Genomic DNA, 19,798 nt, shown 5'->3' on the forward strand with positions numbered 1-19,798 from the left:
AAAAAATGTTTTACAATAAGTCTTACGAGATTGACCTAAATTTATTAATTAGTTTTACTTGCATTATTCTCAAACAGAATCGTTTTTAGTAAATTTTGCAGAATGGTTAATAGTAGGCGTTTTTTTTTATTTTGTATCTGAATAAAATTGAATGGCTGAGATAGTGAACAAGATTTATACTGATTTAACATTGACATAATAGGGCATCAGTTCTTATCTTTTTTAGTAGATTACGATTCATAACTATGTTCAGCTGCCACAGGATTTGCTATATTTAATAGATTTTGAGCGTTGTTAACCTTTTCATCTTTTACAGCTTTGTCGAATTTAATTTTACTGTCAATGTTAACTACTTAGTCTGGCAACAAATAATGTTATAGTTAAAAATAAATAAAATATTACTTTTGAATTTGGAATCTGTCGTTTTTATATGATTGTTCGTGGTTTTTTTTTATTTTCGCGCCAATGTATTGCAAAGTATTTTCTCATATTTAAATTGAGTGGAGTTATAGAGAGACCCGAATCGCTGTAATTGCATTATATAACGCAAGGTATGCTGCCAAATACAATTTATTGCATTTATAATATATTTTATTAGTCAAATATTTGTGTACCGGGCTAATGATAGGTCTGATCGTCCACGTTATGTTCATATGAAAAAGGTGATCAAAGTCGTAAGGAAAAGAATTCAAAGAAATTCTGCCCGAAAGCAAAAGATTCTATCTCGGAAGATGAAGGTAGCACCTAGAACTATGTCGGGTATTTTAAAAGAAAACTTGCAGCCTATCGGAGACGCATTGGTCTTTTCTTAACTGATAATATAATAGAATGGGTAAAATCAAAACAAATACTTAAGTGGTACGCAAAAAGAGAGGCAATAATTTTTTTTAGAAAAGGAAAAATTCATTAATTTAACTTTGGAGCTTTCAACAGACCTCTTATTGATTGACAATTTTTTTATTCTTAATACTCTGCTTCGCAGGGTGTTATGGTTGTGGAGAAGAAGCAGGAAAATACTCCATACCGACATATCTATTAACAGTTTAACAATCTAGATATGTATACGTACACTTTTAAGATATAGCCTAAATAAAATAAAAATAATCAAGCGACATCACTACCAAGGATTTTTGTCATGCGGTTTGAATTTTCAACTGGTAGTCCAATAATGTTTTACGGAATTTTATTAAGAAATCTTATTCCCTTTATTACAAATAAATTAGAGACTTTTTACAGTTGAAACTATACACTATGATCGTACCGTATGTATGTTAATCGAATAAGATTTATTATCGGTGTATTTAAAGTGACTCATTTTGGTAACTATGTAATAATTATAAAAATATCTTACGAAAAATTATATATACAAACCACTTTTCTCAATAAAATTGCAGTGTGCAACAGCACGTGCTACGGATCCGAATTCCAGGGATCACACGTGTCGGCACGTGTCGTTCAATAGCTACTTTATGTCATCTATGGGGTGGAAAAATATTTGTAATTTTTCAACAGGGATGTTTACATAAGCTTGTCATTATTTAGATTAACTTAGTTGCGAAGTTTGTCTTTTTTTTTTCAAACAATTAATGCGTAATTGCTATTTCGCATTAGAATGGTTAAATTACAGGAAACATTCTCAAATAGAAACCAGTTTATGGTAGAATCTGTTCTTTTGAACATGAACTTTTTAGAAATAGTACTCGAACGAGAAATGTCACGCTGACTTCGGCAGATCAAAGAAACTACAATAATAATAGGCCGAAAAGTGTTTATTAGTACATACTCGATTAGATGCGTCTTGTAGACCGACGAAGCTGTAACAACCCTACAAAACTAATAGCGTCGACATCAGACCGAAACCATGCGTTAAGCTTCAGTCATGATACTTCATTTTGTTATTGTTTTGTAAGTATAAAGGATTGCCAACAAAATTTTGCAATGAAACTTAAAAATAAAATATAATCAAAAACTTACAGGGCTAATAACAATTTTAATGACAGGCAACCACAACATACACTAGGTTAGGTTACCAAAAACATTTTTTGAAGATACAAATCAGATCAACTAATGATTACTTACATACCTTAATCTAATTTTAAAATGTGTTTACTAAATAAATATTCATTAATTATTTATTTATAATCTTCATAAAAATATCTAAATAAGAATTATGAATTAGTTCATATTCCGTGTTTAAAGTCTGCCTTTTAACAAAATCTATTTAGAACCTAAATACTCAACATGGATTTCGTTAATTATTAAAAACAAAGAGTATGTTAAGATCTTAAAAGGTAACTTAAACGTCATCTTTATCATACATTTAATAAATCTTTCGAGTAAATCACAATAAAGTTTCGCCCTAAACCTTCAACATAAGGACCCCATATAATAGGGTCACTTAAAATTCTGCGAGCAAGCATTGGGCAAAGAGAGCAGAAGCCGGTAGGTCTGAGATGTCGGGGGTGGAGGGAGAATGCGGTGTTAAGGGAGGTGTGAGGGCGCGACGTGATTACCGGCGTCCAACCAAGACGACCCGGCTCACCCGGTTCACCCGACTCACCCGGATCTACGCCCGGATATAATGTAACGCGAGCACGTATAACATGAAGTTTATTTTTTGTTACAGTATAACTTTATGGCTGCTACTAATTATATCACCAACAAATATCATAAAGAAATATTAATATACTTTAATTTGCGGCTAAATAAATAACTACACGGGATGAGGTGTCAAGGGAATGATTTTATGTGTGAAAGCTTTAAAGCGGCGATTGTATTGAACGAGACCAGAATTTTGCATCATTTATTTACCTTCACAGGGTCAAACAAAGTTATATTAAAATATAACATAAAGCAGTAAAATTGTAGTACACTTGCTGTCAATTAATGTACGGTAATCTTTCACCATAAATCAATGGTTTCAGGAGTAGGTAACGTCATGATAATATAGTAAAATTTTTTAAAATTCGTATTGTTACAAATTAAAATTATTGTTTACATTTAATCCTTCAAACTTTGTACTGCTTGAAGTTATTGGCGGTCGTGTTCAGATAGAAAAATCAATGAGTGTAACATTTTTCAAAGTGATCGCGTTATACTTGCTGATTGGAAATAGTTTATATAACTCATTTGTCAGCAAACTGATAAGTTTTGTGTTCACCATTTGAAACTACTTTGAACGTTTGGATCAGATTTAAATATACATACTTTGTAACGGATTCCAATTACAGAAGAATTACAAGTATTTAGATAAACTCTGCACGCGCAAGAATTATTCGACACAAAATGATTGTGCCCTTAGCCGCTAGCAACATGGAACGTAAAAGATATATCAAACTTACTTAAAGTATATTGTATTTGCTAATTTAAATCATTTAGTTTAGTGCTATCTAAAACTTAGGATACTGAACTTCAACTAATTTTTATTGCTATTTTTAAAACCAACTAAAAAGTATATTATCAAGGAGAAATTAAAAAAAATCATATGTCACCATGACAAAACTATATAAACAATTTAAATTCGGATCATATATAAAATCATCGAATTATTAATTGAGTCATGTCAAAACCAACAACGTGCAAAGATGCTATAGCTCGGTGGGAGAAAGCAAAGGAGCAGGTTGCTGCTGAAGCGACGGTAATAGAGCTACAGTTTCAATGGCCACCGATCGAGAAAATGGACGGAGCATTGTCAACGCTCGTGAACTGCGAGTAAGAAATCCAGGATGAAAACTTTTACTGTGTGCACTTTGTATGGAGTGGCAGTGGGTGCGGTCGTAAGGTGTTAGAGTGGCGACCAAAACCCAGTGGAAGTGACATGAGTAGATGCCTCCTCTAGGTCAACCGGCGACATAGTCGTAATCGCGGGATCTCGCTGGACGTGAACAGCGCAAGACCGATGTTTGAGTCGATCTTTGGAATTGGCTTATGCCTTACAGAGGGCGTCTATCGGCTGACACGATGATGACATGAACTATGTATGTGCAAATGTGTGTAGTAGTGCAAAAACACATCTTAAAGTTAAAATAAATAATAATTACAATTATATACATTTACAACTACTTCTATTTTTAAGGTAGCTTAGTTGGAGTGGTTACAATAATAATGATAACCACCTTTATTTTAAAAAATGTGTAAAAGTAGCTGAACTATGTATTTATTATGAATAGATAAAATTGTTCTTAACCAATGACTATGGCTAAAGAACAAAAAGAATTAAAATTAATGGGACTGATTTTCATTACAGAAAACTAAGCTTGTCATCCAACATGATCGACAAAATAGCTGGTATTGCCGGAATGCGCAATCTAAAAATATTATCCCTGGGGAGAAATAACATAAAAAGTTTAGCTGGAATTGTAAGTTTATTTATATAAGTATACATAACTCTTAAAGAGGATCTCTTTTACACGATTTTCACGACGACTAATTTTCTTAATTTACTCCCGGTTTTAGCCGTATCCGTAATTAACGCACAGGATTGTTATCGAGTAGTTATAAATACAAAGATAAAGCATTTTTTATGTTTTTTACATATAGATTGAATGTACAGTAATTTCAGTTTTTGGAAAAAAAATGGCTGTTTTTGCGTTTTACAGATGTAATAAAAAATATCGTATATAAAATTTTTAAAATAATAAGGATTTCATTATTACTTCTTCTGTACGGTTTTTTGGAGAAATATTCTATTATTATATTTAATAACCTTTCTCTTATTAAACTTTTTTTGAAAATTTGTTCAACAAATACCCGATTTTTTTGCACGATTTTCTTAGAAAAATAATATATTTTCTTAAAAAAAGATTTGGGTGTACTTACATCTGTAACATATTACTTAAACATTTTGTATCTAGGAAACCGTCGCCGACACACTAGAAGAACTATGGTTTAGTTATAACCCAATGGACAAACTAAGAGGTGTCGGAACATTGAAAAATTTACGCGTTTTCTATATGGCAAACAATATGGTGAAAGAATGGGTAGAGTTCAATAGACTACAGGTTAGCAACTTTAAAGTATTTTATCTTTTGAATGATAGTCTGTATTTCTTTGATAAATAATATATCGTATTTTCTACATCAGGAAATAAATTTGAAAATAATTCCAGAGAAAGCGTTGAACGATGAAAATAAAAAGACAATTAACAAATTTCTATGCTTTATCACTTAACCATAGATTTCCAATATGACCAGTTGGACGGCGGCAGCGTTTTGCAAAGTCTTCTGTCCATCTTGGGGGTGGACGCTGCAATTACAACTTTGTGGTGTCCACTTTGGTAACTTATCCCTTCGTTTTTTACAACTTTAATATTGTTATGACAGGAGTGTCCTGCTCTTAGAGACTTAGTGTTTATTGGAAACCCGCTGTGCGAAAATCAGCCCGACGTGGATACTTGGCGCACTCAAGCCTGTAACCGCCTTCATCAAATAACAAAATTAGACGGGATCCCAATAGTCAGAGAAGGTGAATAAATGAAAAACAAAAAGTTTATTCTTCAAAGTTACTTCGCCTGTGGAAGCCATTTGCAAAACAATATTATTACTGCTTTAGAGTGAACGACATATTGAACGTTGAATTTTCTAAAAACGTTCATCTAAACTGTAACACCTAAATATAGATCTTATAAAATGGTAGTTTTGAACCTCTCTGAAACAAAATTATATATAAATTGTCTTGTACGTATTACGTACGTACGTACTCTTTGTTGATTTTCTAGATAAAATAACGCCTGTAAAAATAATTACAAATTCTCACTTGCAATACATTCATATCAGTTGTTTTGTTTTTCTTAAAAGGTTAATGAAAATAAAAATAATATATGAAGAAATGTAAGTTACGGTATAACTATATTTTATTATTAGGTTACTTAAATGTAAAAAAGATTCAAATGAAAAACTAGGTTTAAACAATATAAAACTTTAAGAACATCAACAGAGGAATTCATGTGAAAAAATTTGGTTACACAATAAAGAATGAAAGAATTAAAGACGCCATAACGGGATACGAGTTGTGTATAGATTTGTTTTCAGGAATTTCGTTCAGTTACCTAGTTAATTTTTAAAGTTTTTTTTTATATACGACTGCTTTACCAGACCATTTTTATTCAGAAATGCCTGATCCGGATTCGGGTACGAGATACCACTTCTTTGCTTTCTTTTCTATGACCAATGAAACTTGTATACTTTATATAATACTTCACCTTATTTTCTACCCTATTAGCTAAATCTGGATACCTTCATTATTTGGCATTCTTTACTCAAATGACTCTATTGCGATTTTAGAAGGAGTGTAATCACCATAATCATCGAGTTGATAAGCTCGCCTGAAGCTTTCGTATGTAACAGATAATATTATAATACTTCAGGCCACTGTTTTATCTACAGCCGGTAGAAAAATAGCATCTTTACAATTAACAAATTTTTCTTTTTTTAAATATTTTTTTTTATTTTAGTAGTTATAATGTAAAATTGTTTACATAATTTTATATCGATTTGTTGAATTAATCGATAAATTAATATAAATGTCTATGTAATGTAATCGGTATCGCTTCAACCAGAATTTAAAACAACTTGGTTGAATTTTCCGATCAAACAATTTGCCATGACATTTCGAGAAAATTGCGCTTATTATGAATATTTCGAGCTCGTAATAAGTCAATTATATGTTGCGATGGAAACATCATCGGTCATCGGATTGTTGAATAAATTATATCAAATTAGGGGAGTCGTGATTGTTTGACATTTTCTATAACAATAGTCAATCGGTGGCGGTGTACTTGTATAGAATAGAATCAAAACATTGATAGTGATCGATATAAAACCTTCACGCATCGCATTGCTCGTTTGACATTTATAACAAATTATTTCTGGCAACATTTAATAACTCTCCCACACGCCATCCACCTATTACTTTTTACCGTTATAGACGAAAATTAAATTAACGGAATAACTTTTATTTATTTTTATAGTACTTATCAAACACTTTTACAATTACTATTCTCGAAATTGTTATTGCGTCTTTAAAGTTCTAACAGAAAGAGGAAAAAAACCTACCGGACCGGACGGACTAATATTTATTTAGGAGTATCAGACTTGAAACACATCGCCAAAAAGTCATTGCATGTTAAGTCTGAAGGATTACGTGAAAGCAATTCAATTTTAAAAACGTCTATCATATATATACAGCCATCGTCTGGACGATTATACAATTCATCATACGTTTCAAAGCTAAGTTGATAGTCTGCTTAATTCGTGCCAAGAGGATATACGAATCGGTTAGGGGGCGCTATTGGCGGAGGAAAAGTCTATCTCTATCTCCCTCTTTCTTTAGACGCTTCCCATTGTATTTCCAGTCATAAAATTTAATGATGTAAACGGATAGTGAGAAGTTATATAACTCGGAAGTGTTCGGGCACTCGAAATCTGAGGGGATCCTAAAGATTAGTTCAGTATATTGGTAGTCTGTTAAATTATTGTGACATGTAATACTAATGTGAAAATTAAATATTAAACTATGTACTAGACTTGAGTATAATTAAATAATACTGCATTTTATGGCTAGATTTCAATAATGGTTTATCATAAAAATGTTTATCCACCACACAAACATTAACACTATATATCAGCTTCAAAAATTGAACTGATGCTAAATTGAACTACTGTCTGGTACACACATAAGGACTAGTTATAACAAAATTAAATGGATTCTTTTATATAAAATGCAATAATGACTATTCGTTACACATTGTCGTATCCAATTACAGTATTAGATGGCATGTGATTGAATAAAGTTCTATATTTAAATGGAAAGCCTTTCATTGTATGTTATCCCTAATGGACTGATAATTGCCCATCCAAACAGAAGTAACTTTGTTTAATCACAATGGTGCTCGCACCTTCCCCGCGCGTATTTACTAAGCGTGGAAGCCATGCCGACCATTATTTAATTATTAACAGTACAATCGACCTAATTTTGATTTCCATTTGACATTCCGATCACATGCCACGTAGCCAGCGGCGTGCAGCCATTTTGTGACATCTGTCCTCAAATGTGTTACCAACTATAAAATTCAATTTCCCCAATCGGCTAACGCGGCACATTTATTATTCATAGATGTGCACATACACGACCGGCAACTCACAAATATGATCTTTTACGTGAAAGGGTATAGGTTTGCGAAGTATAACTAGAATATATTGGTAATCGGACAAAAGAAATCCTCATCATATTCTTTTACCAAAATTGTCATCTTTAATGTATGAAAGCATAATAATTTTGTATTGTTTGTTAATCATTTTTTTATTCGACTATTAATAGATTTCATATCTGTGTACGTCCTAAATATAATTTTTGAGGATATTAAAATATATACGTATATATATTTTGAAATAAACAATGATAATATTATTGATGGCTCTATTATGATTGGTCAAGACATGAATTTAAATATCATGTATCGATTTCAATCGCCACTTTGAGCGAACCAATAAATCAATCCATGTCGTCGGTAATGCACAATCCATTTGCCCGCTTGTAGCCTAATTGCTGTTAGCACCGCCCAATGGCCACATTAGCCTGAAATGCTCCCCATACGCCCGCCTTCTCCCCCGACCCACAGCCCGTACACAACGTTCGGAACTACTCGTATTAGCCTTCTGTGTTGTAATGGCTGATTTTCTAGCTCACGAGGCTAGCTGCAAACGACCGCGCTTACGCCACTTAAAGGCGGAGAAAATGGCTTAAGTGCTTTCTCTATTATGCTTAAGGTCGTTCATAAAGAGGATAATTTTCAACTCTACAGTGCCCCCGCCCTAGTCGGAAGATGACATCATATGGACACGCCAAATATTTTTTTTATTAACATATACAAAAACTTGAAAACGTTTTAAGATATTTTTTTTTAAATGACCTAAATTAAATCTTAGTTGTATGATATGTCAATAGATTCTTTTTAATAATTATTTTTTTGTTAATGTTTAGCATATTAAAATGTATGATTTAATTATTTTGATATTAAAGAAAAAGAAAGCTGAAGGCTGTAACACAATTTATACCTGTACAGGTGCCAATGACACATTATAATTGTAAATCGTAGCTTTAAATAAATAAATAAATTCAACATTGCTAGTATATTTACAATTTATGTTCGCCGCTTTATATCGCTGTTACCACCAGATCAACGTTCTGTCTATCATAAATATAACGTTTTTTTTTCAATAAGTGCATTTTAAATACGCATGAAACATCAGGTGCAGTAAGATGTTACAAATTGTTTCAGCGTTTTGTAATAAATGCAGTTTTAATTTTATAACAGATTTGAAAAATAAACCAACGAAACAAAAATATTTATTATTTCTAATTAGTTTAGCCCGTAAAGTAAAAATATTGATGTAATGTACCTTTAAATAAGTATTTGTAAATTAATAGCATTACATATCCTAATTTTCCTCAAGTAATTTTTTATATGAAAACATCGACTTATAAAGTCATATCAATGTTAAGAATGTTCACATTTTACTAACGTCAAGTGAGATAATATATTTTTAAGTTGGGTAACCTATTGTCGCTGGAAGCGGTGAGGGTCGCCGAAATAAAGCTTTTCCAACAAACAATAGTTCCGGCCCTTTGTCGCTCCCGGAGTAAAGTAAATATTAGTAGTTGAGGGCATTGTGAGGTCGCCTCGTGAGCGCCCGACGCCACCGGGTCGTGGCCTGGAAGAATGTGACCAGATAAGTTTACATCTATTTACCCTTATTAACATTTCTTTCTGTGATATACCCTTTACCCTTTAACACGAAATTTACTGCATGTACATTTTATGAATTCTGCGTACTAAAAAATACATAATTAAGAATAAATTAAAACATATTTTTATTTTTTCTGTTACACAAAAAGGCGGCTGGTGTTTAGTTTCCAGGTACACGGTAGCCAGATGACCTGTGTCTAAAAAATTCAAGGGTACTTTAGCTAGAATAATAGTGCACGTATAAGATGTATGTTTCACTTTTCAATGAGAGTAACAGTATAAATGATGATGCAGTTGTCTTACTTAACCTTAGATCAACTTCCTGTTTTTCTTCCCTTTTTCTAATTATAAAAGTGAACTTAGAAAATACATAACTGATGATGGTATTAATCAAATCTAGAAACCAATTTTCAAACGATATAATTTTTGGTTTAAAATTGAAAAATGTTTACCACAACGTTTACATTAGAAATAAATTATATTTTTATAGCACATCTCGTTATTTGATTAAACCGTAAAAGTTCACTCAAAAGCAGGAAGTCACGATTGCGATATAAATTGCTATTCCAACATTAACACCTACTTTACATAATAGCCGATAAACCAAATTTAGTTTTCATGTTACGCACCCTCCACAGCTACTTATGTAATAAGCAATGATCAATGGAGAATAATCCCATTGTGTCGCGGCAAACAAAAAACCCCGTGTCTGAGTTATTCCGTTATGCTCGGGCGTTAATATCTCCATTACATTAGCAGGGCTCATTGTTATCGCCTCCGCATCTCGATGTATGCAACTAAAGGATTAGGTGTCATGTTGACAGTTGTCGATGCCCTAAAGGAAGTGTGCATTTCGAAGCATACATAATTACGTATTTATTTAATTTAACTCACTGGCAACACAATAACGTCATGTTTTCGCCAGCGGCGTTCCGACTTGAGCCGGAGCGCCTCGGGGCAATAAAATTAATGAAGCGTGGAGATGGGACCATTTTACTTGTATTATTCGTCTCTTGCGGGCTGAGACTGAAGCGAATGTCCATTAGTTCTGTTTTAACATGTTAGCGAGGTTGAAACGTTGTAAATGCGATTTACTACACAGAGAGGGTGGAAAAGTAGCCGGAGAGAGATTGGGTCGCGATCGATAGTCGATACGAACGGATAAATTTTAAACGACTTGCATTTATTCATTATTTATTTATTAAATTCTTTCCTTTAATGTTTAAAGTATACTTCAGCATTGGCAAGATACAGTCGCTCCACGAGCCATGGAGAGGGCTATGCTCGGGGTTTCTCCAAAAGATCGAATCAGAAATGAGGATTGGATTCATTTTGGAAAGTTGAAGTGACAGTGGTCAGGTTACACAGCGTGCAAAATAGATGGCTGCAAGAGCTTTAAGGTTCTGTAGTGAAGACTCCGAACCGGCAAGCGAGCTCGCAGACCCACAAGGTGGTTTTGCGACCCAAATGAGGTCGGCGAAAGACGGGGTTCTATTGCAAATCTGTTGAGAAAGCCATTTTCAACAGTGGGGTTCCTACGGCTGAAATGATAATGACAATGATGAATGTTTAGAAGTTGCAAATAGGTAACTTGTTTTTTATACTTACTTAATTAAAGAAAAAAATGATGAATACTTTCCAATTTTACATAAATTCACAAAACTGACCGTCTAAACAAATATAAAGCTTGGTGTCTGCTGTCTCCCAATCCGGTTGAAATAAATAATGTAAACAGGAAAATTATTACTTAAGATCCCACAGCTTTAGTTACATGAAAGAATTCTAGGCTAAACAAATCACAACGGGCAAACAATTCGACAATGTAAAAACAACCAAGTTATGTAATGTATGATTATATGTGGTTTTGTAAAAGACAGAAAGTCTATCGGGGATGGCCAAGCTCCTTGATATTCGGAGCCATTTTTATTCGCAAGCACTATTGAATATGTATTTAAAAGGTAGTTTTTTACAGTAATTATTTTTTATTGTAAACTTATCAATAAATTACCAAATATGTGTTTAATTAACCACATTTATTTAGTGAATTGGTGATTGATTAGTGCTAGATAGTGCTAGTTTGTTAAAACTGGTCGATGTTAAGATTTCATGAATTTAAAAATGAAATAAAATAATTCACACATACACAAAAGTTCCGAAAGTTGCAATAATTATACTAATGCTAACCGAACCGTACGCTACTTTTCCAGGCTATACAGATTAATATGAAAGTATTGAAGTCTACAAATTCATTACGTGTGCGTGAATCATTAAATAGATCATCGCCATTTTTTTCAAATGTGGTTGAAAATTTATAATAATTGTCTTACTTATTTGAAAAACAAAAACAAAGACCAACCAAAAATATTAATACATTTTGTAATAACAAATTCAGAACGCAACTACTGCCGTAATAAGATCGTAATTTGGTCATTTGAAAAGGAACAATGGAAGCATTACGAGGCATTAGCGGTTAACTGATGATCAAACGATCGCTCGCTGGCGCCCGCGCCAACAGGCGGCCGTGTCAAGTTCTTCGCGATAACATCTTAATCCTCGGGCACTGATCACCCTAACAACTCTCGCGTGTAATATACAAACGCATTTATTTTATACTCTGTGACCGATCACAAAATTAATCCACCGATAGTAGCATTAACACTACTTTCTGTCTGTCGAAGGGATTCTTTTCATATATATATAAAAGAAATCACTATTTTTGCAAAATATATTTATTATATCTAACGTATATAAAGTCACTTCAATATCTGTAAAAAAATTGAATCTTCAAAATATTCATAAAACTGCATATATGGTAATAATGTCTGTAATTATGTTATTCTTTTTTATATTATTTATCGTGTGTATGGCAGTAGTACTATTGAGATGACTAAATTTAAGTATTCCATCATAATTCAAGTATACAATATATAAGTATTCAAGTGTTACTGTTCGCTCGGGTTTTCGAAATCTCAGGAGAACTAAAATAAGTATAATGTTATTTAAGGAAACTTTAAATATGAACACAGTATATTGGAATACATTTTGCCCTGAAATAGTTAGATTTGAAATGAACGCTGTAAATTACCTCTTACGTACTAGTTACCAGAAACGACAAAAAAGAGCTTCGTAGTCGTTTCCTCGTGAGTGGGGGTCAAGGTGAAACATTTTTCTCCAGGCTTTGCACGGTTATGTTGCACGCATTTGTAATCGCGTGAGTTTGACGAGTAGGTGACCGTCCTCTAACCCTTTACGCTCTGCACGACCTAGTCCTACTATTATGTTAAGTTCTCAATACCTATACCAAAATTAAGTTAGAATATTAATTTTAAAAAAATAATTACTAGTCATTAAACATAAGCTTATCCACATATCACACCATATAATGTTGGAATACTTAAAAAGCAGTTGTTTCTTTTTAAAACAGACAGATATGCACTCGTATCGCAGGCGCTAAACCGTCATGCGGTCATTACGCGAACATTTGCCACCATTATTAGCATATCAAGTGCTTTTATCTGATGTAACGGCTGCCGAGCTTGGTCTTTACACTAATGTTATGTTCCTGTGCGAGACAATAACACGATTAGTGAAATAAATTCAGTAACAAGACCGCCGTTGGAGGGATCCGACGAATCCCTGATGCTTATCTGGTAAGCCACGTCGGCCATTTGCATCGATATTTTTCAATGAAAATTTATTTTGTTACTGGATTTTATTAAAATAAACGTGAATACTTATATATTGTTATAACATTATTTTATATATATTATTAATTATCTGTGCAACCGACGACTGTTGGGGCTGAAAGGTTTTTGAGTTGCGACCTCGAGCTGAGACGCGGCGTAGTACTAAGTGGACGACGACATAGTTAAGACTGTTGGAAGTCGCTGGATGAACGAACGTAGCTCAAGATCGGTTATCGTGCCGATCTTTGGGTGATGATGACGATGATGATAAATATCTGTACAAATCGCTGACACATTGTTGTCGCTAAATACCATGTAATTTTTAATACCTTATAGTGGTAACTATTGTATGAGTTGTACATTTTAGCTAAGAAATCTTTTTTAAATTATATATATTATCGATGTTCTGAACATTTATGTCTTCAATAAGATGTTTATACAGATTTTAAAATGAATCCCGAACGACACCAATTATCTACAATGTCGCAACCACTCATAAATATAAAAGCAGTTTTATATTTGACATACATTATTATTTTTATTTATGTTGATCTGTGCACTCAAAGCCACATGTCACCGAAGTTCTAAAAGCCGTAAAGATTAACAAAAATAACGTATATTACTTACATGCGTAACATTTACTGTACATCAAAAGGATATAAAATGAAATCTAATGAAAGAGTTTAAAGTTTAAGTACAAAGGACGGTCTTGTTTCAAACGGCGATTTCTTCCAGACATCCAATTTATTTGTGTAGTTTCTTTACAATAGCATTGAAAAAAATAATATGTCATATACTCTATTGTATTTAGAAACACTGACAAATTGCAATAACTTCATTATGATGTCATAAAAGGTAATTGAAATATAACAATAAAAACAAATCAAATTTATTTAATTTTATAAAAATTGATAACGGCAAAAGCAACCTTTCCCATCTCTACACTGATGAATTGTTTATACACGCGAATGATAAAGTTTTATGAGGCCGTTATGTAGCAACAATAGGCGAGCAGCGGCCAGAGGCTGGGAGCTTTAGTGCATCCGATTTCCATACAAAAACTTCTATTTCCCGAGCTAAATGGCACGTGAGAGGACATAAAACTGCAGGAAAACTGTGTACGCTGCCGTTCAAAGTGATTTTCTTTGCTATTCCGCCTCTCGCAAAATGCTTTTAATCATAAAGACGAGTTTGTTATTAATACAACATTATTTGTTAATTTTACAATTATTACTTATGTGATAAATGATAATTATTATAATAACTACATAGTGTAAAATAAACTTAGTTGATTACGTAAATACTGTAACACATATTTTGTATATGATAATGTTATATTTAAATAAACTTGTTATATTAAAGTATTATAGTATTATATACTAAGATGGACAGACGACTTTGTTATAGTCATTGGATGTCGCTGTGTGCCGGTCGATTTTTAAATTAATTCTATTGTAAATTTGTGGAGAAGACCTGTGTTCATAATGATAGTGTTAACAATAGTTTTAAAACACAATCCGCAGTCGTTTCAATTTAAAAATAATTTGTATTTCATCTTTTAAATGTGTCAAGTATATTCGTGACCGGATTTCTCTACGATATAGAGTCAGAATGATGATGAAATCCTTGGGAGAACAAAACCGGAAGCCAGCGGATTGGCAATTTGAAATGACAGTGGGCAGGCCACTTAGTGCAGAAAAAATGACCTATATAGCCTTAAAGTAATGGAGTGCAACGGACCAGCAAGCGCAAGTAAGATGTTCATCTACAAAATGGAGACACGACGTTGTTAAGATCCTCGAAAGACGCTGATACAGGCCCCTTTCAACTAGTCCTATTGAAAATCTTAGGATGAGGCCAGTTGACAGTCTACGGCTCAAAATATGATGATACGTGTGATGGAAACTCGAGTTAAGCGTAAAACAAATGTTAACTGTAGTAGATTATTTTGGCAATTATATAATTCCACAAACAAATGCTTAAATTTATTTTCTCATAATGATTTTGAATCTTTAAAGTTAGTCTTCAAAACAGTCCTTTTTAATGAAAGGATAGTTTTTTTTGTTTAAGTACTTCATGTTCGAAAAGTCATCAATTAGTTTTTTTTAATGTAAAGTATCTAAAATAGATTGCAATAAATCCATTTCCTCTCAAAGCGATAATGCTATTAGGCGGAATGGCGTCATAAAAAGTTATAGAAGGCGATGTATCCAGCACACGTCAAACTAGACTCGAGCCTAGCGACTTATGCCATCTCCTGAGGAAGTGATTTGTCAGCGCCGCCCCCTCTCGATTGAATAATTCAAATAATCGTGGTATTTATATGTAAATAGCGGTCCACATCTCCATACGAAAGGGCCGATCGAGCGATCGGTACATAAATTTGGCAAGACGACGCGAAAACTGCGACGCACCGACGATCTGATTTATACGCCAAGTTTTGAGAAAAAAAAAGTGGCCCGCACCAGGAAATGTTTGTCTAATCGCGTTTATTGCTCTGCGCCGGGTCTCGTGCCCGGGGGCGAGCTGCTACGGCGACCCCGGCGTTACCGTCGCTCCACTACTTTGACACAAAAACAAATTTATTTGTTTAGTCAGAATTTTAGCTTGTTATTTACAACGTAAATCTTCTTTAACAAATTGAGATTATTTATACACATTATCTGAATTCTTTTCTGATTATTTATAACGGCACAAGTAACTTATTTTACAGACATTTTTATTCTATCAGTTTCTTAAGTTTATTTTGTCTTTTATACATGTACATGTTTTTTTTTCAACTTTGGTACTGTTAATCTACAACTTGTTTTAGAGACTTTGATACTTTCACTATTGTAGATACAATATTTTACTAACCATTTTTTATTAAATATCTGCAATGCTAATACAAAAATTTGGTACGATAAACATATTGGCATTGTGCATCATTATTTTTTTTAAATTCTATAGAATCATGTTTTATTTGACAATGTCCAACTACAATATTTATGATGAATTCTCAAGCATTTCATTTCAACCGACGGACGTCCACTGAACATGGGCCTCGCCAAAAGATTTCCAATAAGACCTGTCCAGAATCCAGTATCCTTAACAAAATCGTCTATTCAACTTATGGGTTCACGACCATCGATACGCTTGCGAGTTCCTCGTCTCCACTCCAGAATCTTAAAGCCCCAGTGGCCACCTGTTCTTCAACTTCCGTCTATTCGACAATCCGCTGATATATCGGTTTGTTTCGTTTGTCTACAAATCTCCTTGTTTCTCTCATAATTACCGTAATTAATTTTTAAATTGTATTCTTTTTTCAAAAACGTTATAAAACTATTGTGTGCCAGTATTTTTAAGAGACATTCAGAACGCGCCGTCGCGGTGTACATTTCGAAACGGTTGGCGCAACGAATATCATATGTTCGTGGCACTCTATTAGTCATTGCTGAGCGGGGTAATGTCATCAATCATTGTACGGGCGCCCGGGGCTCTATGTAAGTGTTAATAATCGTCGTCGCTATTGTTTATTATTTAGAGCGCACTCCACGTCTCGGAATTGCGACACAACGACAACCAAGTTTATACTTTTCCGAGTAATATCAACGAGTTTGCTGGTAAAAAACAGTCGTTAAAATAATTATTGCGTGGTAGTTTATTTCTGATTTTATTTATTACTCAACCATTAGTCACTGGTAATGAAAAATCAAGTAAATCTTATTATTCATTAAAGTAACAATATTTTTTGAAAAAGGTTATATAAGTTGATTGGTTATAGATGTAAAGGCTTTATAAGGGTTAATGTGCAGCTTATTCAGTGTCATACCTGCATGCATGCATAAATCAATAGTTTTTGAAATCACATATATTGATAATACAAAAGGACAAAGCGTTTTAAAAACCTATATTACTAATAAAAAATGTTTATTGTTTACTGTCTTTCCCTGTAAAATATGTACTGCCAGAAGTTATTGGCTGTCGTATTCCAATAGAAAAAATATATTATCATTTTATATTTCAGAGATCATCTTATACAGGGTCACAGGAAAAAGGTGCTTAAAATTTTAATGCTTTGCAGATGAGACAGAACAGATGAGCTGTGCATGTTTTATTTCCTTTAAGGTTTGTACACCTATAACCTTTTAGATGACAGTTATATCAAAAATCTCAATTATTAAATCAATTAGCATTATTAGCATGAACCTCTTGAAGCTGGTCAAACAGAACTTAGTCTTAAATACCCTGTAGTATGTATAGCGGGAGATATAATCCGACAAGCATATACTTATACGATGTGCAGTAAGCATTAGGCTCTCTGTGTAATTAGCGTTTTGAGTCTAGATGTGCAGACGGTCTTCTTCAAACGTTTTAGTTTTGAAGACAGTGGACCGTTATGATAATCTCCGGAAAGGCTCCTCGCAACGTTGAAGATCTATATGCGAACATTCACTCGTAGCTGTCGGTTGAATTGTAGAAGGTAAAAGTCTGGAGGATCACCTACTCGCTGTGATGACGCAGTTATAAAAGCGTGCATACCCGGCCACATAAAACTCTCCGAAAACAGTAAAGCATGGAAAAAACTGGTAGCTGTGACTGATATGTTTTGCCACGACCCTCTGTCATGAGGAAACAATTGGGTAGATCTAAGAAAAGAAATGTAGATAGGCGGTGTTCATCTACATCTATGACATCTTCACTAGAGTTGTAGTTGTAGGTTCCTTTACATCCTATTAGGTTCTTCAAACCAATCTATAAATGTCAAGGTGGCTTTACAGTCACTTAAAATTGTTTGACACGTGCAATTAAATCTCATAATAAGAAATTAAGTACATAAGTAAATCTTATGAAAACTTTAATATATTTTGGGTTACGAAATCATGTTTACACTTTATACATTATGTATTTAATTACTATAACAATTAACACAATAAATAGCCCAATTCCAGGAAGTAAATAATATAGGGTTGCAAAGCATAAAGGAATAAGTAAGTGAGCAACAAAACGCACTTTATCAGGTGGCAGCCGCTTTATCTCGCTAATGACCAACCCCTCCAGAGTAATAAAAGTCGATATCAGCCGCCGAACTTTAACGAGTGCTCCATTAGCCTTGATACTTGCGAAGTTATTTTTTTAACATATTTGAAGTTTTTGGCAAGTTTTTTAATTTTTTTTACATTTACAAATTTTGTTTGCCGGATCATTCTTAGCTTCACCAATCTTAAACGGAATCTTTTCTGATCTTTTTACGATAAGTTTGGGACGGTTAAATTATTAATTTCACTGAATTAGGGTAGGCTTCTAAACTCTTATAATGGTTGGTCGAACGTTCCATGAATTTATTAGATGTTTGAGGTTACGAGAATTGACTACTCAAGTCTAGTTGAAACAGATCTAGCGTTCTTATATAGGAGTCCTGAAATTACTATTATCGTACATCGAAGAGTTCGTAATAAAATTATTAATACTACAACTATTACTACGACTTTGGAAAGCGATAACGTTGAGTGAAAAATAACAGCATAAACTTCAGAATAACTTTTTCAGAAATTTACCTGGTAATTGGTTGGTTGTATGGCAAATAAGTAGCAGTTTGATTCTGAGTTATTATTTTTGCAAAGGGGAAGGTCAGTTGTTTCTTTACTTCCGAACAATATGACGTTTGAATTTCTATAAATCAATTGGTTTATAGGTACCTACAAGTAAGTTGGCGTTGTTGTTCGCAGAGTCAATGTACTAACATATCACCATTTTGAAGAATCGCACTTAAGTGGATAGCATCAAATTTATATGTAGGTAGTCATTACACCAGTACCCACAAAACACCTGTGGTCCTGCTCGAGAATTTGTTCTGTATGGCCTATGGATGATACGTAGTAGAGCTTGTGCAAGGAACACACGAACGACGACGAATTATTCATTTAAACAGTATTACCTTATAGATAAGAAACAGGTTTTGTCTATTCTTGGATTTATTTAAAATTTACTTCAGAAAGTGTTGACTCAAACATAGGTACATCCGCCGACGTCACCTTAAGAATGAATTGCTTCATTAACACCCTTATTACTCTTACTACGGTACGCATAAACCAGAACCAAGACACGTATATATACTACTATTTAGACACGAATACTTAGATTGCGGGTATAACTATATTTATTAGTCGTATTAAATTAGCACAAATACAAACCTTGGAGGTTTATTGTGTGTTCTTAAAAAATTGTTATCTTTGTTAATAATTATAAATTAATTTGAAAGTATAAATTAATGTACATTATAAATAACGATGCAGTATAGACTTATAAAGATACTAGAAATACATACGATATAACATTTAACCAACAAACTATATATTTTAAAGTTTTTTATGTATATATAATTTGA

General features: G+C 33.3%; 1 protein-coding gene across 1 annotated transcript; it reads left to right on the plus strand.

Annotated features, from left to right (window-relative positions):
* Nucleotides 1-3,559: 3,559 nt before the first annotated feature.
* On the plus strand, nucleotides 3,560-5,471 carry LOC137929821 (dynein axonemal light chain 1-like). The gene is made up of 4 exons (XM_068772930.1): nucleotides 3,560-3,711; nucleotides 4,247-4,358; nucleotides 4,854-5,000; nucleotides 5,322-5,471. Exons 1-4 carry the CDS (start codon nucleotides 3,560-3,562, stop codon nucleotides 5,469-5,471), a joined length of 561 nt encoding a protein of 186 aa, XP_068629031.1.
* Nucleotides 5,472-19,798: the final 14,327 nt, after the last annotated feature.

The sequence above is a fragment of the Battus philenor genome, unplaced genomic scaffold, assembly GCF_028537555.1.
Source record: "Battus philenor isolate CCGP_79_NKW_IND1 unplaced genomic scaffold, ilBatPhil1.0.hap1 SCAF_5, whole genome shotgun sequence".
NCBI classification, from domain to species: Eukaryota; Metazoa; Arthropoda; class Insecta; order Lepidoptera; family Papilionidae; genus Battus; species Battus philenor.

Excerpts from the sequence above, each read along its gene's own strand:
- LOC137929821 (XM_068772930.1), top strand. The coding sequence starts at position 3,560 with ATGTCAAAACCAACAACGTGCAAAGATGCTATAGCTCGGTGGGAGAAA. Across the intron at positions 3,712-4,246 it reads TCAACGCTCGTGAACTGCGA|AAAACTAAGCTTGTCATCCA; the intron begins GTAAGAAATCCA and ends TTTTCATTACAG. Across the intron at positions 5,001-5,321 it reads TAGAGTTCAATAGACTACAG|GAGTGTCCTGCTCTTAGAGA; the intron begins GTTAGCAACTTT and ends TTGTTATGACAG.